Source organism: Cynocephalus volans, chromosome 1 (assembly GCF_027409185.1).
Source record: "Cynocephalus volans isolate mCynVol1 chromosome 1, mCynVol1.pri, whole genome shotgun sequence".
Lineage (NCBI taxonomy): Eukaryota > Metazoa > Chordata > Mammalia > Dermoptera > Cynocephalidae > Cynocephalus > Cynocephalus volans.
In genome coordinates, this window is record NC_084460.1 from 239,721,455 (window position 1) to 239,747,649 (window position 26,195).

General features: G+C 39.5%; 1 protein-coding gene across 1 annotated transcript in view; it reads right to left on the reverse strand.

Annotated features, from left to right (window-relative positions):
* Positions 1 to 26,195, reverse strand: part of SLC25A12 (solute carrier family 25 member 12) — an 87,556-nt gene that overhangs the window by 60,497 nt on the left and 864 nt on the right. The window contains exons 2-3 of the mRNA XM_063094867.1: positions 26,011 to 26,064; positions 668 to 810 (exon numbers count right to left, since the gene is read on the reverse strand). Coding sequence (XP_062950937.1) covers positions 668 to 810; positions 26,011 to 26,064 — 197 coding nt within the window. The remainder of the gene's footprint in view (positions 1 to 667; positions 811 to 26,010; positions 26,065 to 26,195) is intronic.

Here is a 26,195-nt window from a genome sequence, read left to right on the forward strand (position 1 = left end):
ATCTATTATAGCACCTTACTCCAGAAGTACTACTTTTAAAAAAATTTGTTTAATCAACTTCTTTTCCTCCAGGCTATGGTATTCTCCTGAAGGCCAGAAACCTCATTTTATTTATGTTTGTATTTATAATGCCCAACAGTGCTTGTCAAATGGTAGTTGTCGAATTAATGTTTGCCAAATAAATAAGTAGACAGATAAATGGAATTAATAACACTTCCTAAACTCTTCCCTGATTTATTTTCCATGATAGCACTTATAACCTCCTAACATGTTTCCTTTTTTATTTTGTTTATTAACTTTGTGAAACTGCCATAGCTATGTGTGGTTTATTTACTGATTTATTTCTCTAGCACCAAGTACAGTGCCTGAAACATAGTAAGCACTCGATATTTATTAAACGAATGAATGAAAGAATATACTTAGTTATCTGGAACCCATTCTGCTCAGATTATTCAATATAGAATGTGGCTTTTCCCATTTTTTTTCAAAAAGAAAGAAATGTTACTATCCCTGATAATGGCAATAAATAATACCATTTTTATAAACTGGGAAAAAAAGACATGTTTACCAATATTAACAGTCTAGATACTTGTGAACTTCTGATTTTCTTATTTTCAACAAGATATTCCAGAACATTAGTTTTCAGAAAATGCATAAAGTTTCTTACCCATCCTTGGTTTGATCAGCTACTCCTGCCAAGAGCTGCACAATCTTTGGATTGCTATTTGGATCTTTATACAGTCCAAGATAGTGCTGGACAAAGTCTTCTGGGGTCATGTAATGTTCTCCATCGACCTCAGTACTGGCATACTAAAAAATAAATAATGTACACTAAAAATTTTAAATATTCAATATCATTTTGTAGACAACAAACGTTTTGTGGAAAGGTAAATTAAAGGTCAGTATTAAAATCACAATAAAGACAATAAATGAAGAATTCTCTGGATAGTGAAAAATCAAACACCCAGAGCCTGATTTAAGAACACTGCAAAGTACTGATACATGCTACAACATGGATGAACCTTAAAAACATTATGCTAAGTGAAAGAAGCCAGACACAAAAGGCTGCATATTATATGATCCCATTTACATGAAATGTCCACAACAGCCAAATTCATATAATCAGAAAATAGAACAGTAGTTGCCAGGAGCTGGGAGGAAATGCTTTGGAATTAGATAGTGGTGATGGTCACACAGTACTGTAGACATACTTTAGAAACACTGATTGTATACTTTAAAATGGTTAAAATGGTGAAGTTTTGTGTTATATGATTATCACAATTAAAAATATAATGTATATATTAGTAAGATAAGAGATAAGAGAAAGACTAAGAAAAGCAAAAAGTTGGCCAGGACCTGAAAGTGAGAAAACAGCCTCTGCAGAACTCCAGAGGCTTCCCTATCTGCAAGGGAGTGAGGATGGGGGAGTCAAAAAGCATAACCTGGGCCGAGCCCGTGGCGCACTTGGTAGAGTGCTGCGCTGGGAGTGCAGCAACGCTCCCGCCGCGGGTTCGGATCCTATATAGGACTGACGGGTGAACTCACTGGCTGAGTGCTGGTCACGAAAAAACGACAAAAAAAAAAAAAAAAAAAAAAAAAGCATAACCTGCCAAACCTTAGAAGTGAAATGCATGAGAAAGGCATAACAAATAAGACCTTCCATCATAGGTATTTGTTCCAAGTTCCAACACTCATGTTTCTCTTCATAGCGCACAAATGTTTCGCCTTTTACCAAGTTCCAGTAGCTGGAAACAAGAAACAAATTAAAATATTCCACCTTTTATGATAGTAATGTTTTAAAATAAATAATAATAATACCCGCCTATCAAAGAACCTCTTCATTATTTTAAGGATTTTATGTAGTATGGCATGACCAAACATGAACAACCAAAGCTCTCGCCTTTGGGTTGCAACAAATTAATTTAGTTACTTCGGTCAACCAAGAAAGCAGTAAGATCAGAAAATTTCCCAGAACTGAAGAATACAAAGGTTCACTGAAAGTCAAACACAAAAAAATTAAAGCAAAAATCCACACTAAGGCTTAGCCTGTCATCACAAAATTGAAGAACATCAGAATAAAGAGAAAATCATAAAAGCTTTCAGAGAAAAAACTAGGTCACATATAAAGAATCATGAATCAAGGGCATCATGCTCCTCAACAGCAATACTTGAAGCTTGAAGTCAGTGGAGTAAAGACTTGAAAATTCTGAGAGAAATGATTCTGGAATTCTAAACTTAGCCAGACGTTCAATCAAAAGTAAGGTCAGGTTAGAAGTACTTTGAGATATCTATGTTCTCAATACTTTTCTCTGCCTTCACGTATCTTTTCTCAAGAAGCTATGGGAGAATTTTTTAAAAAGAAGGAGTGAACCAAGTAAAAGGAACATGTGGGATCCAGGAATAGATGATCCAACCCAGGGAAGTGGCCAAGGGAGATCCCAAAACTGTGCTACAGGTCTCTAGAGTATCTCTTCCTGATTGGGGCAGATGGAGGGCTACAGAAGCAAAGCCACTGGGGAAAATGGAATGTCTAGTTATTCAAGTTATTTGGCTATGTGGCAAATAACACTAGGAGGAGTTCAAGTATTTGCTGAAATGTCACCTTCTCAATGAGACTACCTTTATCACCCTATTTAATATTACAAACCATGTCTATATCTGTATTCCCAGTCCCCCTTATGTTACTGTTTTTTTTTTCCTTAGCACCTATCAACTCCTTACATTTGACTTACTATGTTTATAGTCCATCTCCCAACTAGATAGTGTCTCAAGGGAAATAATCTTTGTTTAATTTGTTTACTATGTACCCTAAGCAATAAAAACAATGCCTAGCAAACAGTAGGTACTCAGCAAATATTTGTTAAATTAATGAATTAGTAGTAGATACAGAAACAACTAAGCAAATAAAAGGTTTGGTTAAAAAAACAACAATAAAAAGTGTGGTAAAGGTTTTAACTGTATAAAAAAGTATTTTTGTTGTACAAAAATAGAAAATATTATCACAATGTATTACTTGGCTCAGAATAAAGGATTTATAGTCATAATAATGTAGATACCAAATAATAATTTAATAAAAATTATAAATATACAGAGAGAAATGGAGGGAGAAGAATAAGTAAATAGTATAAGGAAGCTAAGTTCTCAACTACTACAACAGAAAGTCAAAAAGTATCTAGAAATAGCAGTATAGAAATCTGAAGGAAAATATCAAAGTAAATAGCTAAAAGAGTTACAAATGGTTGCTTCTGAGTAGAAAGATGGGGAATAAGTGTAGGGACCCAAATGCCCCAAGGGATCACACCCCCATCACATAAGCCCTTCTCGGCCACACCCCATCATGGCGCTGGTTGCCCTTCTCTTCCGTATTCTCCTTCCCGCCGGCGCGAATTACACACCAATCAGCTCCCCCAAAACCCCATGCGGTATGCTAAGTACGGATTATATTTTAAGCCAATCAGCTTTCCCCTTAAAGCCCTATATATGTGTGTGTGTGCTGCCTAATAAACGGGCTCTCTCCAGTGGATCGTCAACTGGTGTCGACTCGTCCTTTCATTTGGTGCCGAAACCGGGACGGAGCTTCTCTCGAGCAGCGACACTTTTCGAATCGCAGCGGCAGCACTTTTCAAGTCGCCCCTCAGGAACTGCGTCCCTCCAGGACCGGCCTCCCTTCCACCGCTCACGATTGACGGTCCACCCTCGTCCATTGTTTTCGGTGCTGGCTTCTTCCACTCACCACCGGCTCATCATTAGGTAAGCCCCCTTTTCTAAAGGCCACCGGCCCTTTTCAGGCTACCACAGGGAGTCTAGATCGTCCGGTAGCCCCTAACACCCATACCCACCCCACCACGGTCTTCAGGACCACTATAACAGGTTCCAAAGCCCCCGTAAACTTTTACTTTCATTTTTGGAGGTTAAAAGCCCCATTCTGTTCTCTCCTTCACCCTCCTGTCCACCACTCTCTTCTCTCCACTTCCCGGGTCCCGGACCCAACCAGAAATTCCTAGCGTTAGGTTTCCTTCAGGCACCGGGCTTTTGCCCTAGAGAAGTGGAGGTCTGAGTGACGACCCACACCTCCCTTCTCTCCTCCTGGTTCGTACCTGAACCTGCCGGGACTGACGTGACCTACTGGGGACGCCCTCTAGGATCCTGCTTTTCCCAACCGGCCGAAGGATCTGTCTTATCACTAATCTCTGTCCGATTTCTGTCTAAATTCCCATTAAGAGACCAGAATGGGCGCTTCCTCCTCCTCCCTAGGAGACTCTCCACTTCAATGCCTTCTGAAAAACCTCACCAACCTTTCCCTGAGGCCGGATATTAAGCCCAAACTCCTTACCAAATTACAAGACCTCTTTAACTACTGCCAGCGCCTAAAAAAATGGAAGGAGATCCCCTACATCGAGGCTTTTCACCTCTTGGCTCAGAACCCCACCCTCTGCTCCTCCTGTGCTTCCTCTCAAGTCCTTTTAGCCTGTAAACCATCTTCACAGTCACCCCTCAATTCTTCCACCTTCGACCCTGCTGATGAACCCCCACCCTACCGACCTCCTCCTCCCCCAGCGCCTCCGGTGCCTGCTCCTCTTCCCCCGTCATCCGTGTCACCTTCTGCACCTCCAGCGCCATCCACTCCCCCGTCTTTACCCTCACCTACTCCTGACCCACTAAGCCCCCCTTTCACCCGTTCCCAAGGTCCTCCCCCCGCCCCTTCAACAATCGCCCCACTACGTGAGGTAGCTGGGGCTGAAGGAGTAGTTAGGGTCCATGTTCCCTTTTCCCTAGCTGACCTTACAGAATTAGAAAAAAGACTAGGCTCTTTCTCTACCGACCCTACCACCTACATTAAAGAATTCCAATGGATCCTGCAGGCCTACAGCCTCACACATCATGACATCTTCATGCTCCTAGCCAATACCCTCCTCCCCGAGGAACGCTGCAGGGTCTGGGATACAGCCCAAACCCATGCCACTGACACCCATCGTACCAATCCGGATCACCCGCCAGGCCCCCAAGCAGTCCCAGAACAGGAACCTAATTGGGATTATAACACAGCCCAGGGAATCCAGGCTCGAGACTGTTTTGCCTCTTGCTTAATAATTGGCCTCAAAAAATCAGCTCGCAAGGTCGTCAATTTCCAAAAAATTCAAGAAATTGTCCAAAAAAAGGAAGAAACTCCCTCCGAGTTCCTCAATAGATTAACTCAGGCCTTTCAACAATACACTAACTTAGACCCCAACTCAGAAGATGGCTGGCATGTCCTTATGACTTATTTTCTGGCCCAATCCTACCCCGACATTAAAACTAAAGTTAAAAAATTAGAGCAGGGTCCTGCAACCCCTCAGACCAAAATCCTGTCAGGGGCCTTCAAAGTCTTTCATAATCGAGAGGAGGAAAAGGAACGTCGAAAACAAAAGGCCGACCACGCCAACTTCCAGATGTTGGCCAAGCTTATCAAACCCCCTGGGCACCCTCCCACAGCCTCCACCTCTAAGCCTCCACCTGGAGCCTGCTTTAAATGCGGAAAGGAAGGGCATTGGGCAAAGGCTTGCCCCACCCCCAGGCCCCCCACCACTCCTTGTCCAAAATGCAAAAAGAAGGGACATTGGGGATCTGATTGCCCCCTCGCCCGAAGGGGTGAGGGACCAACTGCCCCACAGTCCCCCGAACCGTGGACACCCCCTATGGTGGGCCTCGCTGAGGAGGACTGACGGAGCCTTGGGCCCTTCCCGACCATCTCTATAACAAAGCAGGAGCCCAGGGTATCCATAGTTGTGGACGGCCACCCAATATCTTTCCTCCTGGACACTGGAGCCACCTTTTCGGTCTTAAGGGAATATAAAGGCCCCACCACCTCCAGCAGCTCTCCTATAGTCGGGGTAGGAGGTAAACAAATCTTTCCCCAAAAAACCCCTCTTTTAACCTGCTGCCTTCAAGGCACTCAATCTGTTTTCTCCCATTCCTTTCTAGTCATGCCACAACGCCCCGTCCCCTTGTTGGGACGGGACATTTTATCACGGCTTCAAGTCTCCATTACCTTGCCCCTGTCCTCTTCCTCTTCCCTCGTTTCCTTCCTCCTAGCGCTAGTTCAAGCCCAAGATCCTACTAATTCCACCCCTCCAAAGAAGTCCTTACCCATCTTAACACACCCTGTTAACCCCACAGTTTGGGACACTGCCAGCCCCGCTCTGGCCCAGTGTTCCCCTGTACACATAAAACTAAAAGACCCCTCCAAATATATTTGTCAGGCTCAGTATCCATTAACCACAACAGCCCTCCTCGGGTTAAGCCCCCTCATTCAGGACCTATTAAAAAAGGGGTATCTCCGTCCCACTCGCTCCCCTTTCAATAATACTCCCATACTCGCTGTAAAAAAACCTAATGGGCCGAGCCCGTGGCGCACTTGGTAGAGTGCTGTGCTGGCAGCGCGGCGACGCTCCCGCCGCGGGTTCGGATCCTATATAGGACTGACCGGTGCACTCACTCTGCACGTCACGAAAAAATGACAAAAAATAAAATAAAATAAAATAAAAAAACCTAATGGCGCCTTTCGTCTCATCCAAGATCTCCATCTTGTCAATGCCGCTGTCATTCCCATTCATCCCCTTGTATCAAATCCATACACTCTTCTTTCCAAGGTCCCAACGACCTCTACTCATTTCTTAGTTTTGGACTTAAAGGATGCCTTCTTTTCCATACCCCTGGAAACCGGCACTCAGGACATTTTTGCCTTCACATGGACTGACCCCAATTCCCGCCACTCCGAACAACTCACTTGGACGGTCCTGCCACAGGGATTTCGGGATAGCCCTCATATTTTCGGGCAGACCCTAGCACAGGACCTCAAATCTTTTCACTTAAACCATTCAGAGTCCACCTTATTACAGTATGTGGACGATCTCCTTCTATGCAGTCCTTCATGGGAACAATCCCAAGCTGACACTGCCCATTTGCTTAACTTCCTAGCGGGTAAGGGATATCGAGTGTCCCCCGCCAAAGCCCAAATCTCCTTGCCATCTGTAACCTACCTTGGTTTTCTCCTCTCCCCGGGAAAGAAGGAAATCACCCTGGACAGGAAACAGCTTCTTACTGACCTGCCCATCCCCAAAACCAAAACAGAAATCCTATCTTTCCTGGGTCTAGCCGGATATTTCAGAGCATGGATCCCCAATTTCTCTTTGCTAGCCCGACCTCTCTATAATATGAGTAAGGGTCCTCCTGAAGAACCTTTACTCTCCTCACCTCAGTGCCCTTTTCTCAAGCTTCGACAGGCCCTTTTAACGGCCCCTGCACTTCATCTCCCTGATCTAACTAAACCCTTTTTGCTCTATGTTCATGAAAATGTGGGACAAGCTCTAGGCGTTCTAGGACAGAATTATGGCCCCTCCTTTGCCCCTGTAGCATACCTATCAAAACAGTTAGACCCCACTGTACAAGGCTGGGCACCCTGTCTAAGAGCCCTAGCAGCGGGGCAGTTGCTGCATAAGGAGGCATCCAAATTAACAATTGGGGCACCTCTTACCATTCTCTCACCACATCACCTTAAAGACCTCCTTACCTATAAGGCTCTCCACTCCCTCCCACCTTCCAGAATTCTAACCCTCCTATCCTCGTTTCTGGAAAATCCTGCCTCAATACCTGCCCACCCCTAAACCCGGTTACTCTACTGCCTATACCAGATTCCCCCAACATGCCTTTGATGCCATAGTCTCCCTTGATTCGGTTATAGAAGCCCAACCTTTACCCAGGGGTACTACCAACCAGCAGGCTGAACTTATCGCTGCCACGCAAGCCTGCATTCTAGCTGAAGGAAAAACTCTTAACTTATACACGGACTCCAAATATGTCTTTCATATACTTCTCTCTCACGCCACCATATGGAAAGAACACGGTCTGCTTAACACCAAGGGTAACACAATCACCAATTCAGCTTTAATCTCCACATTAATCTAGGCATCCCATTTACCTTGTAAACTAGGAGTCATTCATTGCAGATCCCACCAGAGGGACGATTCCCCAATCACTCGCGGGAATTGTAAGGCTGACCTCGCCGCACGCACTGCGGCACGGCACCCACAGACACAAAACCAACTTCCCATTCTTCCTTATGGCTCCCAGGGTTCACAGACACCCTCTTAGCCCCAACCGCCTAATGATGGTAAGTCCTCTCTCTTTCTCTTGCTCCGTGACCTGTTTCACTCTAGCCCCCAAGCTTTATCCCAGTTTTTACAAGCCTTCTTCTCAATCACCCCATCTGACAAAGCCCTCTTACGAAAAATTTCCTCCTCATGCACAATCTGCCAGCGTACCAATCCTAACACCCCTCTCAAACCTGGGCCATGGGCCGAGCCTGTGGCGCACTCGGTAGAATGTGGCGCTGGGAGCGCGGCGACGCTCACGCCGCGGGTTCGGATCCTATATAGGAATGACTGGCGCACTCACTGGCTGAGTGCCCGTCACGAAAACGACAAAAAAAAAAAAAAAAAAAAACCTGGGCCATACCCCTCCCACCAGGCCAGAGGTCTCACACTCGCAGCCGACTGGCAAGTCGATTTTACACACATGCCTTCTGTCCGGCGCCTCAAATACCTCTTGGTGTTTGTTGATACCTTTTCAGGATGGGTAGAGGCATTCCCAACATCCAATAAAAAGGCCTCCACCATAGCCCAGACTCTCCTTTCCCAAATCATCCCACGATTTGGGATGCCTACTTCCATTCAATCTGACAATGGACCTGAATTTACTGCCCAGATAATACAAAAACTCTCCCAGTCACTCTCTCTCCCCTGGCACCTACATTGCCCTTACCGACCTCAGGCATCTGGAAAGGTAGAGAGAACCATACTAACTAAATTGTCTCTGGAATTACACCTTGATTGGGTCCGTCTTCTACCTCTCACTCTACTCAAGACCAGAGCTCTCCCAAAAAAGCCCTCCAATCTTTCCCCTTTTGAAGTCATGTCCACTGCCGAATCTCTTTCCTCTCTACAGAGACAAATCACCTCTTTAGCTCAGGTCACCCTCCAAAACCGCAGAGCACTAGACCTCCTCACTGCAGAAAAAGGAGGTACTTGCATCTTCCTTAGGGAAGAATGCTGTTATTATATCAATGAATCTGGTCTAGTAGAAACAAACATCATCAAACTCACCGACTTGGCTTCCAGCCTACGAACCACATCCAGTTCTAACCCCTTTTCCTCCTTTATCTTAGGCCCTGTCCTAACTTGGATTTGGCCCATTTTGGGACCTCTAATCATTATCCTCATAACCTGCCTTTTCTTGCCCTGTATCATTACGTTTCTTCAAGCCCAAGTGGGAAAAATCTCTAATCAGGCCTTTAACCAGCTTTTGCTTAGAGACTACCAGCTTCTAGGTACCGATGAACCACCCCCCCCCCCCCCTCATCTCGTGAGTGCCTCAGCTGATGCTGAAGAGACACCACCTTACAGAGGAAACGCATTCCTACACGCCCTCGCCACCGACGCCTGGCTGCTCCCTCCAGTCTCCAACTACGAACAATGGAACCCGGTGCATATTCGACTTGTGGCTTCAAGGAACGTTTATGGACTTTTCCCCTTTTGAAATTACTTGTTTCTCCACCCTCCTTTGGGGTTTCATAATGGGTATTTATGTACCTTCCTCCCTTTGCCCCCCCCCCCACAATGCCCCAGTTCAGCAGGAAGTAGCTCGATGACTTCAACGTCCCCTTTCCTAAAACAAGAAAAAGGGAGGAATGTAGGGACCCAAATGCCCCAAGGGATCACACCCCGATCACATAAGCCCTTCTCGGCCACACCCCATCATGGCGCTGGTTGCCCTTCTCTTCCATACACTCCTTCGCTTCTCCTTCCCGCCAGCGCGAATTACACACCAATCAGCTCCCCCAAAACCCCATGCGGTATGCTAAGTAGGGATTGTATTTTAAGCCAATCAGCTTTCCCCTTAAAGCCCTATATATGTGTGTGTGTGCTGCCTAATAAACGGGCTCTCTCCAGTGGATCGTCGACTTGTGTCGACTCTTCCTTTCAATAAGAATCAGGGCAAAGGTCTGTTGGTTTGCTTTTCGTTAAGTAGTTGAAATGTTTGCATTTATGAATCTTACTCAACCACACCACCTGCTCTTTCAACAAGGAGAGAATTAAATCAGAAATGTCTCCTTTGTTTAATTCTGAAAAACCTCACAGAGGCTACTTCTATAAGTGCTATATCAGCAAACCTTGGCTTGGTGTCACCCGCACCGCGCTCAGCCAGTGAGTGCACCAGCCATCCCTATATAGGATCCCAACCTGCTGCAGGAGTGCCGCTGCGCTCCCAGCGCCGCACTCTACCGAGTGAGCCACGGGGTCGGCCCCAGCCTAAGTCTTCTTATCAGACTAAGAAGTAGCCCAAGGTGGACATTTTTGGTAGCTGGTGCTACCAAAAGCACTCAAGAAATATCACCCCAAAATAAAGTCATTTTCTCTCTACATGACTATAAAAGCCATTCCTGAAGGGGTCCCAGGTTTAAATCTTGGCTCTACCACTAACCCCTGAATCCTGAGACAAGTCCAATCTCCTTCCAGGCCTCTAGATATTTCACAAATCTTTAAAATGAAGATGAAAAAAAAAATCTTTGATGTTTCAAAACAATAGGTATGTAACATAGGATTTTTAAAAAGCAAGCTGTAAGATATTGATGCTAATAGTGAGTGGATTCTACCAATTCCTGTTAATTGCTTCTTCTCTCCCTCATTCTTCAATACATGACATAATCAGACATGCTCTACGAAGATCACAAAACCACTGTAGTTAAAGACAGGCAGGAGTGGGGAAAGGTACAATGTCAGGGAGACTACTGCAATTGGAAAGAAGGGCCAACATAAGAAAGTCTAAAAATAGAATTTAAGGAGAATGACAAGTCAACCACCAACTAGAATATTAGTGTCAAACAATGGTATGAGAAATGTACTATGGGAACCAAAAAGGAGTTATTCATTCTAAGGACAGGTGGGGTGAGGCCAGGAGGAGGTGGGAGAAAGTAACATTCAGAATGGCCCTGCAAGTAAAATCCAATTTCAACTGCAAATGGAGAGAAAGGGTACTTCACACTAAAATAAACAACAACAACAAAAAACACCAAAATGAACAAATTAGAAATAAGAAAACACTTTTTTTTTCTTGTTTGGGGGGCAGGGTTAGTTGGAGAGAGAAATGGTAATAAAGGCAGACTATACAAAGATAAAAATAGGTAGTACAAGGTGAAGCTGAAAAGGCAGTTTGAGATAAGATAGTGAAAGATTTTAAGTGCGAAACTGAATAGTCTGAACTTTATTCTGTGAGCCATGGATATAACTAAAAATTTTAGGGGAGAGGAGAGACATGATCTGACTTGTGCTACCCCTGGTGACAATGTGAAAGATGGGTGGAGAAGAGAGGAACTAAATGGGGACACGGAGACCAAGTAGTGGCTATTGCAAAGATCCAGATGAAAGAGGTTGAGGCTTCCACCAAGGCAGTAGGAGTGAAAAGGAGAAAATGATGGGTACTTTCACCCATTGCCAATGGCTTTTTGTTTTATTTATTATTTTAATAGTGTTACATTCATACTATTAAAAATTGAAAAGATACAGAAAGATATACATTGAAAAGTCTTCCTCCTACCTCTGTTCTCCGTCACTCAATTCCCCATCCCATAGGCAGTTTCTTATATGTACTTCTGGAGATATTTTATACATAAACAAGTAAATTATATATACATGATAATATATATACACCCAAATATATATGAGTATGTGTGTGTATATATATGAAATTATTATCCATTTCTCTTTTTTATACATACTATTTACACTGTTCTGCACATAGTGCTTTTTTCAAATTCAGTCCTTTTGAAAAGCAATTTGGCAATAAATAAGCACATACATATATACATACATATACAAGTATACATATACATCATATATAAAGAACCACAAAAATGCTCACATTCTTTGACAAGGAATCCAGGGCCTGAATCCTGTGAAAAATCAAAAAGAGGGAAAAACTAAACACAAAATAAGAAAATACTAGAGATGGAGTATGGCAATCTTTGTTCTTTCTTTCATGATTTGAGTGCTGCTTTCTTAAAGAAATTAGCAGATGATAAAAGGCAGGGGGAGAATATGAAAACATTTCAGAGTTAATATTAGCAAAATTTGGCAACTGTCTATTCCTTTTTGCCACACCTGAATCTGATTGCCAGGACTACCACCACTACATACACTGAAGGAACACAAACACACACACACACACACACACACACACACACACACACACACACACACACACACACACACACACACACACACACACACACACACACACACACACACACACACACCACACAATAAAAGTATATTATAGACTACCACCACTACATACACTGAAGGAACACACACACACACACACACACACACAAACACACACACACACACACACACTCACAATAAAAATATATTATAGACAGGAAACCACCAGGATTTCACAACATCTTGACTTTAAAACTATCAGAAAATAGAGCAGCCTTAGCACAAACAAGCAAGGACACAGCAGCCAGCAAGGAAAACAAATGCTTTTGTTGAAATGTACTGAAACAGGCTTTGCCACTATCTGGGGTTATAAATGATGCCAGGGAACATTTACCCTGAGGTATTTTGGCAGTGTTTTCCCCAGCTCTCCTCGTCTATTTTAACCTGACTTTAACCGAAAGATATAGTATATAGCTCAGAGGAAAAAACATGTCTTCTCACCCAGAAGGAGTCAGTACTTGACTTCTACAGGAGACAGTTAACTAATTTACTCATTAAATTAGAGACAATTACTCGGCAATTTCAGTAAGCCTGTGCCTGAACAGACAGAACCAAAGGAGTTTAGAACTGAAACTAGAATCTACCCAGTCAGTCAAAGTGCTAAAACATTTTAGGTACTATGCTAACAGAGAAAAGCTAGCACCTCAAAAATTGGTGATATATTTAAACCAAAAGTATTTTTAAAAACAAGAATGGCCCACTTATTTTAAACAACTTAATTACTTTTAATGCTTCTTTTAATTGATCTAATAATGTTTTAAACAGATTTTTTTAAAAAAGTAAACATGGCCCAGAGTAACAATAAGGCTAGAAAGAAGAAAATGTTAAGTGGCCTTATTGAGGCCTACTTTTTCTGCTAATCCACATGACTTGAGTGTTTACACTAAAAATGATAAAAAGCAATTTAAAATGAAGTTTTGGGTCTCCCAGACTAACACTTACACTAAAGATCTAGTATATCATGTAATTTAGTATTTTGATAATATCATTTCCACTTTGTTCCTATCATTTCAAAGGGTGAACTAAAATGACTTTAAATGAAATTAACCAAATATTATATCCACACTCCAAATATCTTTAGAGTTAATCATTTGCCATTTTAAAGATGTCTCTTAAGCAGTTGTAAATCCCTCTTGGGCAAGTCAAGGACACATGAAAGACATTGACAAGAAGTAGCTGACAGTATCTGAACAAAAATAGGCAGTCTCTTTTCTTGGTTAAACTTTTTCTAACCCCAACTCAAGTACTTGAAATGTAAAAGTGCACATAGCTTAGACATTTCTAGAAACATTTTTGGGTTTTTTTGGCAGCTGGCTGTTAGGGGGATCTGAACCCATGATCTTCATGTTATAAAGCTGTGCTCTAACCAACTGAGCTAACCGGCCAGCTCCCATTTCCAGAAACATTTAAATTCACATTGAGTATAGTTATGCTTGAAAAAGGCTTGGGTTCTGAAGCATGAGAAATAAAGTAGATCTTATGAGAGATTAGAATCCTCATACATATAATCGAAATTATTATCTATAAAAGATGGCAGGGTTTCAAATACAGATAAATGTACACTGAACTACCTCTAGCTCCAAATGAGAAGGTTATACCATCTAGAAATGTTTTGCCTACCAAGCCAGCAACAGATCAACATATCAAGGCCTCACATGACTAGAGTAAATTAGATAGTAGTAATTGCTTTGCAATTTACCAAATTTAACCTTAAGTGACCTTTAGAACAACTGAAACTTACATTACAGATTAACTATTTTAACTACACACTACAAAGAACTCACACAGAATCCTAAATTTCCACTAAAAAAACCAGATAAAAAGTTAACTTAAAATTCAATGACTTGAAAGAGAAAAAAAACCAAACCACAATTAGTCTAAATGATACAAATTACCTGCTTAAATGGTTTAAATTAAAATACAGATCCTTTGATGTTTTATATTTCTAAACGATATTCAGAGATTATTATAAAAGAAAATTCTGATGTTATAAATAGAAAACTGGTTCTTAAAAAAAAAATTATACAGTGTATAAAGGTCAAGAATTTGACTTGTTTCATTTCAAGCATGCACACTGAAACTGAGGTAATATATCTAGAAACACTACTTTTAAGCCAAAAATCTACTGAAATCAAATCTTTCAGGTTATTTTGCATTCATTTGAAAACTGTGTGAGGAGCAATAAGCCTACTTACTGGGGATGCAGAGATCAGTAAGACACAGTTCCTGCCATCAGGTAGCTCAGAGGTGATGGCATGATGGACAATGAAACTGGGGTCAGAAAACTTGGATTCTAAATGCCTGTGCCATTAACTCATTGAGAGTTTTTGGATAAAATATGCAGCTTCTCTGAGCCTCTTCTCTAACAAAGAGATACAGATAAATAGCTGTCCTGCTGTGGGAAAAAAATGAGATCTTGAACACATCAATCTTTCCATGGAAATTGTAAAACACATGCATATCGAAATAGTTATCCTAAAATGCTTAGAAACAGAAAAGCATAGGGTCCATAGTTTCCCTCCTTGCTTATTGAATTTGTCTGCTTTTGCCCAAACATGAAGGAGTAATTGTTAAAACTCTTCATCTCTATCCAAATCAAGGTTTCCTCAGGGTTGGCTTCCACATCAGTCCTAACTGGTCTAGACAGCTTCATCTCTGCTTATCCAACATGTGGCTGTAATATGAGTCAAAACAAACTGTTCCCTCATGACTTTGCTCCAACTGAGATGAACTGACGTTTTTAGATCTTAACATCCATTCAATTTCAGTTAACTCAAATGACAATGTCACAAAGTTTGTTAACTACAGATATCACATAAAGCATTTCCCATACAGAAAAATGAATTATGTGATCAGTGGAGGAGGATGATAGGTACCAAGGCAAGAGCTGAGCCGTATGAAACTAACCCTCTTGCTGTCCTTTGCTATTACTGCTCTTACTTCCAACAGAAGCCAAGTTTAGCCAGGAATGTATGCCCTTTCTCTACACAAGCGCTCTGCATAAGGAGCGAAGACCACAGCAGATCTGACACACAAACACTGTTACAACAGCATGATACAGAATCCACCTTATTTTACTATGTTGGCTTTAGTATGTTGACTAGAATGAAAGAGTGTTCTATCATAAATAATATTTTAATGAGAAAAAAATGATTTTAAACACATATAGCCACACTGACATTTTAACAATTTTAAGCCACATTAATTTTTTTTTAAAATAGGGATTTTAATTAGTAAAGTTTTTCTGATACTACTAAAATCGACTACATGTGCATTAGGAAAAAGCAGTTTTATAAATCCAATTTTAATTAGCACTTTCAGTTGCATATCTCATATATACTGGAAACAAACCTTGTATTTGACTTTGCAAAGAAAATTCTTCATAATCCTGCCTTTCTAACTCAGAAATACTATGCACTTATTTTTCTTTTTGCCTTAATACATGTATTTTCACTCTCAGCTACTTAACAATGCAGTTCCTAACACAGCAGGGAGGTACAAGACCCCTATTAATCACTGAAATCAAATGAAGCTATCATAATAAACTAGGTCTACCAAAACAATTTTTCCCTCAAAATGGCCAAAAACCTTGGAAATAAAATAATGACCCCAGAGAACCCAATAACTGGAATTAGAATGCTTCCCAGGGCAGATTAAGTTGAATAATTAATTTGCACTGTTCTTTAAATAAATACTACAGTCTCTTGGTCTAAGTAACCATAGGAACATACGAGGAGCATATATATTTATAAGACGGGGCATAATCATGTCTCTAACAATCGAGGTACACCTCCTAGAAGAACAGAATGCCTTAATGTTGGTAAACTTTGATTAAATACCAAGATTTTTCCTATATAGAAAGAAAGACCCTTATTCTGATACAGTGCAGAAAGTAGTAAAAGATCTAAGAGACAGATCAACTGAATGCAACGTATGAACCTGGCTTGGATCCTGTTTTTAATAAATCTACTTTAAAAAAAATATGAAACAGAAATTTCAACACAACAGAAACTGATAATATTCAGGAATTTTATTAGGTGTGATAATGGTATTATGGTGTGGTTGTTTTTTTAGAGTCCTTATATTTTAGAGATACATACTGAAGTATTTACGGATGCATCAATATGATGTCTGGAAACTACTTCAAAATAAGCCAGTGCAATATAAATGAAGCAAGATTAGCCATGATAACTGGTGAAGCTGAGCGACAGGTGATTCATTATACTATTTTCTCTAGATTTGCATATGTTTAAAATTTTCCATAATAAGTTTTTTTAAAAGGCTACAGAAAAACGAGATGATTCTGTATGTATTAACATACTAACATACCAGTATATCCAAACATATTAAGTAAACAAAAGCAAGTTGCATTAAGTACATAAAGCAAAGGTCCTACATTTGTTGTATAACCTTGAGCAAGTTACTCAACCTTTCTGGGGCTTAGTTTCCTCATCTATAAAATGAAAATACAAATACTATAGTACCAACCAAATAGCATTGTTCTGAGGATTAAATATGATGATTTGTATAAAACACTTAAAATAGTGCTCATAACAGTGACTCAATAAGTATTAGCTATTATTACTTATGCTTTGAAAAACCACAAAACCCTATATTTTCTAAGTAAATACATGGGAAAAGATCACCTTAGGTGGCAGGCAAGTATCAGGATTTGGGGTGGAGTTCAGAAAGGACTTCAAGCCTTCAGCCTTATACAGAATGTTCTAATTTTGTTAAAAAATGTATTCACGTATGAATGTATAATTTAAGGCTGTAAGTCTTTTAAGGACAGAGATGTCATTCACTGTCATACTTTTATTATTTTTATTCCTCTGTCTCCCACTGTCATACTTTTAGCACCTAGCACAGCACTTGGTTTAGTAGGACAATCGATAGCAATCTGTGTTGAACAGGATTGCTCAAAATAATGAGCCATGGGATGGAGGCAGTAGGGAGTGAATAAGAAGGAAACTAAGGACAGGAAGACCACTACAAGAAAAAAACTAGAAAGAATAGTAGAGGTATCTGAAGAAAGAGTAAGGTGAGGCTACATTTCTTCTTCAGAGGTCCTAATTTCGTTTGTTTGTTTGTTTTTTGTTTTTTAAAAGATGACCAGTAAGGGGATCTTAATCCTTGACTTGGTGTTGTCAGCACCATGCTCACCCAGTGAGCTAACTGGCCATCCCTGTATGGGATCTGAACCCATGGCCTTGGTGTTATTAGCACCACACTCTCCCGAGTGAGCCACAGGCTGGCCCAGAGGTCCTAATTTTGGTTTGTTATTTGGTTTGTCTTTTCACTTAAGGTATTTTTGCAGATAGTATGAAAGCAGTGCTTGAAAGGGATCTATCAAATGCAGCAGTGCTGACCTGGCAAAACCCTCTGGAGACACAAGAGTCTCCCAGCCTCCTCGGGCCATCTCTAAGCTCACAGGTTTTCTAATCCCTTATATGATGCACATATACATTTCTTATTTTTAACCCGCCCAGCTTTCCTTCCCCCCTTTTTCTGGCAATTGCATGCTAATTTTCCTTCCAGGTACACCCCTCCCAAACTCTCAATTTGCACAGGTGATTCAAGTGGGGCTAATTCTACTCAACAGTTCCAGAGGTGAGCATGTGACCCAGATCTGGCCAATGAGAGAACTGCATCCCTCTGGTATACAGTTTGGGAAGGATCGGGTAATAATTCCTAGACTTAACCCAGAAATTGGGAAAAGGGAGCTTTCTTTCTGCTGAAAGTGCTGAACTGGTAGGATTTTAATTCGGGGCTACTCCACATGGCAAAACTTTTCTGAGAATGAAGCCAGCATAAAGAAAGCTAAAACTAAGAGATCAGAAGTACAGGACCCTTGGTGATATCAGTTAAGCTCCCAATCCAGTCACAGCTAGAACTAATACATTCTGGGCCCAGGATAACTGAATTTCTGTCACTTAAGACTGGAATAGTTTTGACTAACACATCTTCCAAATGTGTTTCTTCCAGTTCTAGAAGCCCAATGCTGACCATAGCAATGGTTTCAGTGCAAGATGCTTTCCAAAATTTCCACATTGCTAAGTAAGAGAGAGCTGGACAGAATAGGGATATGATTTAAAAAAAGAAGTTACACACATAATGAATTACAAGTCTGTCTTTCAGGTCCATGTCTCAGTATTTCAGAGCCTGTAATTGTGAGACAGAAGAGGGGGATAGGCCTGTGAACCAAACTGACTGCATTATCCCTGCATAGGAAACTTTGTTACTTTTCCATTCCTCAGTCATGAGACACCCAAGGCACATGATTACCCATGGCTCGCCCTGATAAAATAAACTGAGATAAGAAATGCAAAATCCATCCCTAAGGCTTGTTCCCCATAATTGTAAAAATTAAGCTACAGATTAACCTTAAGACCCCCTTAGGAGTTCCCACATGTGCACAAAGCTTCAAGGCAACCGTTACAATAATCCTCCTGGGATGATGATAATGACCATCACCACCATCTTGGACCTACTAAGCAGGTGCAAGGACCAAAGCCCTAACTGAGCATGTGCCCATGAAGCAACCAGGAAGAAAAGAAAGGACTACCTCCAGAGGCACAGAATGATGACACTGGCCTGCACCCCTTAACTCCTTTCCCTATAAAGGATCCTGAACAGCTCCCCTTGGGAGCCTAGCTTTCCTGTACCTACCCACCTTATGTATAAGTCTATCTCCTCTTTTAATAGTGTTGCTTACTTTACTGTTGGGTGCATTGTTCACTTCTATGACTTTGGGACTGCAGAGTCTAATTCAGTAATAGCTGGACTATTATTCCCTTTTTGGTCTAGACTAAGCAATTGAAAGTTCAGGAAAAAACCTGCAAATATCTTCCATGGTCTCTCAAGTCTCCTAGCTTTAGACTATGGCTATTCCTCTTCTCAAAATCTTACAGACTTGAGAGAAATGATCTCTTATATTAATATTCTGAATATGGGGATTTGTGAAGATCTTCAATGCATCTCAAGAATATGAGTAATTAACTGATTACAGGTACATAATCGTAAACATATATTAACATCTTAGTTGCTTTATTAGGTCCAGCACAGTTATCTGGGAAAGACAAGGGATTCAGATCCTATTCAGGGGGAAAAAAATCATCTCAGTTTAGAAAAGAAGGAAGAGGACAAGCAACTAAACTTTACTTGGTTCTCCATGTGTCAGACACAGTTTACACATTACTTCATTTAGTCTTTGTGATATGCCTATGTGCTAGAGTGTGGTTATCTCTTCTGAGACAAATGAGGAAACAGGCTCCAAAAGTAATGTAAACATATGAGGTCACACAGCAAAAAAGGGTCAAATGAGTATTCAAATCCAAGTTAGACTACAAAGCCCATGTAGTCTCGAGCTACACTGCGCTGCTTCCTAGATGAAAAGGAGATTCATTCAGCTCAAGATGTTCTAAGAATGTTCTAAGAACCCTACAGACAGGAGGAAATTAAACTGGAATAATCACAGCCTACTAAAAGCAGTCATCCATGAGAAAACAGAAATGTAAAAGAAACAGTTAACATATAAATGTGATCTACTTAAACTATAAATTCAATCATTCAACTTCCAAAGTGAAAGACTTTCAGTGGTTTCCATGCTACTCTTAGAAAGAAATCCAACCTCTTCTCCACCGCTCCACACAAGGCCCTGCTTGATATGGCTCCTTCCACCTCAATTGTTACTGGCCATTCACCCCCTCACTCACTGATGCTTCGGATACACTGACTTCCTTTCTGTTTGGTGAACATACCAAACCGTTTCCTATGTCTAAGCCTTTGCACACGTGAGCCCTGTGTTTGGAATTCTCTCTACCACCTCACTTTTACTCATCTTTTAGTTCTCAACTCTAATATTACCTTCTCAGGAGCCTTCGCTCACCATCTTCTTAAGAAATAATGGCCCTTTTTATCATTTTTTTCTTTATTGGACTCGTCACAATCTGTGGTTATCTTTTTTTTTAAAATTTGTGTGCTTTATCTGTCTCACCCCTAGAAGGGTAAGGTCCTACCTTCATTGAACTCTTCTCTCTTACCCCTACCTCACTGAATCTGTCTTATCTTTATGAAGGTAAAACCTAGCACAGTGCTTAGCCTGGCACATACTAGGTAATTAAAAATGTATTAATTGATAGTAGAACATGCCTTTTAATAACACTAATTTTCTTATCCTTTCAATTATTTTTTAATCCTTTGGATTGATACAAGGACAAATTCCTTGTAGCACTATGTAGCACTATGGTGCTAATCTGCCCTTAATGCCTAATACTTTTTTTTTTTTTTTTAATGAGAACTCTATAGAGTTTATGGTAAATACTCACTAAAGATAAAGGTTACCACCTTCAATTCCTATATTCTGAGGAACTTGTGAAAACCCTTAATTAGCATGCCTAATAAAACTACAGATCCTCTTCTCTGTGTCCCATATTGGGTTTATTCAATCCAATTTATGCTGGGAAGTCCTCTTTCAGCTTCAGGTTCTGAGTTGCTAAGTTCTTACTGTTTAAATTATTCACTTGCGCAAAGTTTAATACATACACATTGAAACTTTGTTTTTATTTCCTCTTTATTCTTTCCCCAACCAAATTAACAATCTAGTATCTATCCTTTCATACATTTTTCAATGCTCATTAAATCATACACAAACATATATGTGCAAAATTAACACAACGTATATGAAGTGACTTCGTTTTACAAACCAGAATCATACTATATACACTTATTTGCATCTTTCTTTTCTTACTTAATAGTACAGTGGAAATCCCTCTAAATCAGCTGGGATAAGCCTAACTCATTCTTTTTAGTATCTGTGTAATTTTCCATGGTATGATAATTCCATAATTTTTCTACCACCCCGCTTTGATGGTACTTATTTTGTTTCCTTTTTTTTGAGGAGAAATTGAGTGCTACAATGAACAACCTTGTAAATATATATTTTTAGTTCTACTGGATAAATATCCCCAAAGTAGGTATGTTTGCATGATATTTTCTTTTTATTTATAACCATTGCCATATTGCTTTCCAAAGAGTGTTTCCACAAATATTCTATGACAGCACCCTTTTCCTCCACATTAACTCTCAGATGTTATCACCCTTTAAATGCTTGACATTCTTACTGTAACTGTAATATTGTGCTACACATCCCATATTTCTGAAAACACAGTCCTAATGTATATTCCAACAAAGAGGAACGGTCTCTTGCTAAAAGCCCTGCTTAATTCCCTCCTTAACTAAGCCTACTGTCAAAAATAAGAAAATAGACAGTATATAAACAAATATTTATTGAATAAAAGGACATTTCTTTCAATTAAAAGTTAATAAGTAATCATAAAAACCCCACGGAAGAATCATTCTTTGTTTATATTAGCAGCATCTTCTTCCACTTATTCTCTAATCTAAAATAAACAAGACAAAAAAATGCATTTTCATAATTTTATATGGGATATGATCTTCATTGTTACATTGGTGGTAATGAAAAAAAAAAGGACCAAAATAATATTTGAGTTCTATATTTCGGTAAGTTTTGGGTTGGGCATGTAAAGTTGTACAGTATCAACATGTATTGCTTTTACCATACAATACACTGACAAATGAACAACAAAAAGTCTATCAAAGAAGAATGAAGATTTCAACGGATCTTAAAAAATCATTAACTTAAAAGTGTTGATAAACCTATTTTGCCACAAAACACAGACAAGGTTAGTTCTTCATTTTGAAATTTGTCAGCTTCTAACAAACAGCCTGTGACATTCCTGCTGTCCCCACCTCACCTCCTCTTCACTGCTTCTATTGTCTCCTTTGCTACTGTGGACTTCTGATGTAGCAAAATTGGGTCAATGATAGTGTGTGGGTGAGAGAGGTAAAAGAAGAAAGAGATAAATCAAGAAATGACAGTTGTAAGGGTAGTAATGGTAAAATCTTAGCTTGACATTTGGTTTTAAAATTACAGCACAGTCTAACACATAAGAATTCATTTGCTGTGCTCCAATTTCATGATTGTGGTGGGGTGGAAAGGGCAGGAAAAAGCAGAATCCTAGTGAGTATCAGTGATTTTTTTTTTTTTAACTAATAGAAAATATAGCTCATCAAAATCTGAGAAGCAATAAAGAACACAGAAAACAATGAACCCACTTCCCTATACTCAAAATAATAATGCTTTACTCTTACAAAGCCCTTCTCTTGAATTTGCACGCACAATTTCACTAATCACAGATACAGCAGTACTCTAAAATAGGACTATTTTGTTATTTTATAAAACATATGATTTGTAAGCCACACTGTCTATTTGTAAATTTAGACCGTTAATGACACAGTTCTAAATTTTACAGAGCTTTCAACTGTACTCTAAAATTTAAAATTAAATTTTCTTTCTGTAGTCTTTAAATAGTTCAAATGATGCTTAACTCAAATGATCCCCCAAATCCTACCAAAACCAAATCATACTAATAACAGAATAATCAATATTTTAACCTTTACTATATACCCTTTATGCGAAATTCCTACTTGAAACTCCCCTGGGACCATTCTCCAGAGTTCTCCTTTCCTCCTCCTCCTTCCCACTCCAATTGTAGATATCACTTATAAATCGGTCCCTGATCCTCTGTCCTATATATTTTATATTTAATCCCCCTAACCACAAGGATTCATCTACCACTTACACAAATTTGTATCTGTCCAAACCTGACTTTAACTTAGTGGAACACATTTGTTTAGCAACCAAACTTAACTCCCTCCACACATACAAACACAAAATTCCCCAAATAGATACCTTATTAGTTAACATTTATCCTAGAAATGCCAGGTTCACTAATCTTTCCTTTACTCTCACATTTAATACCAATAAATTCTTCCCTTAAAAATTCCCTGACATTGTCCTTCCTGTACATTTCCCCAGCCATCAGTCACTCCAGATCATTATCTCCAACAAGTAGCCTACTAGCTGATCTCCTTACCTACTTCCAATCTCTCCATACTGTACCCAACATACACAAATAATTCACCACTTCAGTTTGCCTACTCAGAAGCCCACAGTGCCTCCCAACTGTTTCAAATCCAAACTCCTTGGCCAACTCTTCTAGATAGCGTATAAACATACTTTTTTTATCTTATCACCTAAGTAACCAGATTTCTTTTTCTTTAACTTAACAACATAGCTGCCATTAGCTCTTGACATACTCGTCTTTCAAAAATCATCCACTGTTTTAAGATCCTACAAGCAACACAGTAGAAAGGTTAAGAGTATGGGTTCTGGAGTTTGACTTGAACATGGTCTCTACCACTTGTGAACTAAGTGACATTAACCAAGTCATTTAACCTCATCTATAAAACAGGTATACTAAATCTACCTAAGGTTGTTATGAAAATTAACACAATGTCCTTAAAGCACTAGGCCAATGTCCAGCATGCTCTAAATGATCAATAAATGTTAGCCACTGTCATTATAATTCTATGGTCACTCTGCTCTAGGCAAGCCAATCTGATTGCTCTACTGCGGGCTATGCATTTGCCATCACTATTCTTGACTCCCTCAATCACAGATCATTAGAGATGAAATAGGCCTCAGAGAGGAGCTAGTCCAATCATATGTTCACATCATTCAAGTCTTGGCTCAATTTTGCCCCTTCAATTATTCAACTTGGTGTCTACTACCAAACCAAATGTAAGTGCATGGCACATAGCAAATAGTCCTTAGTAAATATTTGTTGGGTAAATATGTTAAGTGCTAAAGAAATATGTAGTTAGCATGTACTTTTTTCTTATACTGTATCTAAAATGTTAATAAACCATATACATCCATAATAAAACTGTTTCTAAATCGTACATCATAGCTTCAAGTAACTGTAGTTTGAAGTATTCAAGTCAGGAATAAAAATCTAATGTTACTTGGTAACTATCCTCAAGTTAAGCCAATTAGCTATATTGTATCTTTCTAGCTATTTCATGCCTTCCTGAAGGTATCTATGTTCTTTCTCTCTCATCTATCAATAATACTTAAGTTGATGCTTTATACTTAGTGCTAAATGTAGTTACAAATTCCAAAAATTTTCAATATAAAAATAAAATAAGGGCATCATTAAAATAATCTGTAAAAAGATTATGATAATGTTAAAAACATTAAATGAAAAGCTAAGATTTAAAAGTTGTCAAAGAGCTATGCACAGTCCTGGCCTGGCTCCTTGTACTCCTAAACTGCCCCCAACCCCCATCCCCCCCAAAAAAGAAATTCATACAGAATCACAGATTTTTTTTTCCATAGCATTTTTAAAGGTGGAAAGACCTCAATTCCCATTCCCTTATGTCACATTGAGTCCCACATGAGAAGATGAAACCCGGGAAGGTTAGATAATTAGCCTAAGGGTACAACAGCCAGATAGATGCAGGGCTGGGAATTGAACCCAGTGTTCCTGATACCTAGGTCAGTGCTCTTTTCATTACATCATGAAGCATTTCAAAATGATTCCTTCTATGCCTACTTAATCTAGAAATAAAGTTAACTCCTCACAAAACTGAATGTAATCATATGATGTGGTTAATACTGACATATTTTTGACTATTCTCAAGCATACTTGTGAGGAATAAAGCTTTCAAGACATAAATGCATCATTTCTATTACAACTACTTTTGTTCTGGAAAAGACACTTCCCTTATCAGATTTAATAAAATTTAAGATTCCTGTTTTCACTAATTTTCATGAACTACACATATGTATGGTCATCTATGCAGCCTCCTCCTCAACAATAGCTTAAGCAAAGCACATCTCAAATAAAAATGTCATCTATTCCAGACTTGTTAGCACGTGTTAGAATCTGCTCCTAATATAGAATCATAGACTTTTGGAATTGGAAGGAAACTTCGAGATGACCTTTCATTTTACAGAGGAAAATAATACCCAGCAGGGACCTGCCCAAGGTCAGTGTCTGCGCAAGAACCCAGATCCAGTATGGAGAGATCTCAAAAGAAGATTTCAGAGAAAAACACAATATTTAGTGAAACACCTTAGGTTGTCTCTCTATACATCGACTTCTTAAGTACAACTTCCTGCATAGGGAACTTTTGAAATTTAAGAAAAGAAAGCAAAACAAAAGACTAAGCCAACTTTTTTTTTTTTTTAAGTCTACAGCAAAGTCACTGATCCTAAAAGCACAGCAGAAATTAAGGTAGATCCTTGCAAGAATCTTAGAGTGTAATGTTTTTTAACAAAACCCCCAAACATCTATAGATATAAATAAGCAAAGTGGAAAAAGACACACACAAATTAGGAATAGTTATAAATTCTTATATCTATAACAAATTACACAGAGGATTGCTCATAAGTAGGAAAATTTTATAAACATGCAACTTTCAAGGAAAGAAGAATTTTAGTCACCACACCTATCAATTATACCACAATGCCAAAGTATTTTGAAATTTTATCTTGGTGTTTAAGGGAAGCTGGAAATTCTTCTTTGTAGTCTTCTTTTACATACCTTAAGTCATGTAAAGAAAAACAATAAATTGAGGAAAACCTTTTATCAACCCTTAATATAAAGGAAAACTTTAATCAAAACTTAATAAGAGAATTCTATATTGTCCTGCTATGTTTGTAAGATACATAAAAACAGAATATTCCTCAAAGATAAGGCCTGAAAAGCACTAAAGACACCTTTTTTGTTTTTCAATGAAACACACACTACATAAGGCAATGTACCTGAAGAAATATGTTTCTTAACTCATGAGGATCACCCCGCTTGGTGGTGTGCACCTGTAAGAAAAAAAAAACAAAAAGAAGACAGTTACTGTTTCACTAGAGATCACACAATCTCTTCAGATTAGAATTCAAATCGCTAACAATCGATGCAAACAAACCAGAAGCCCTAATTGCTGATATCATCT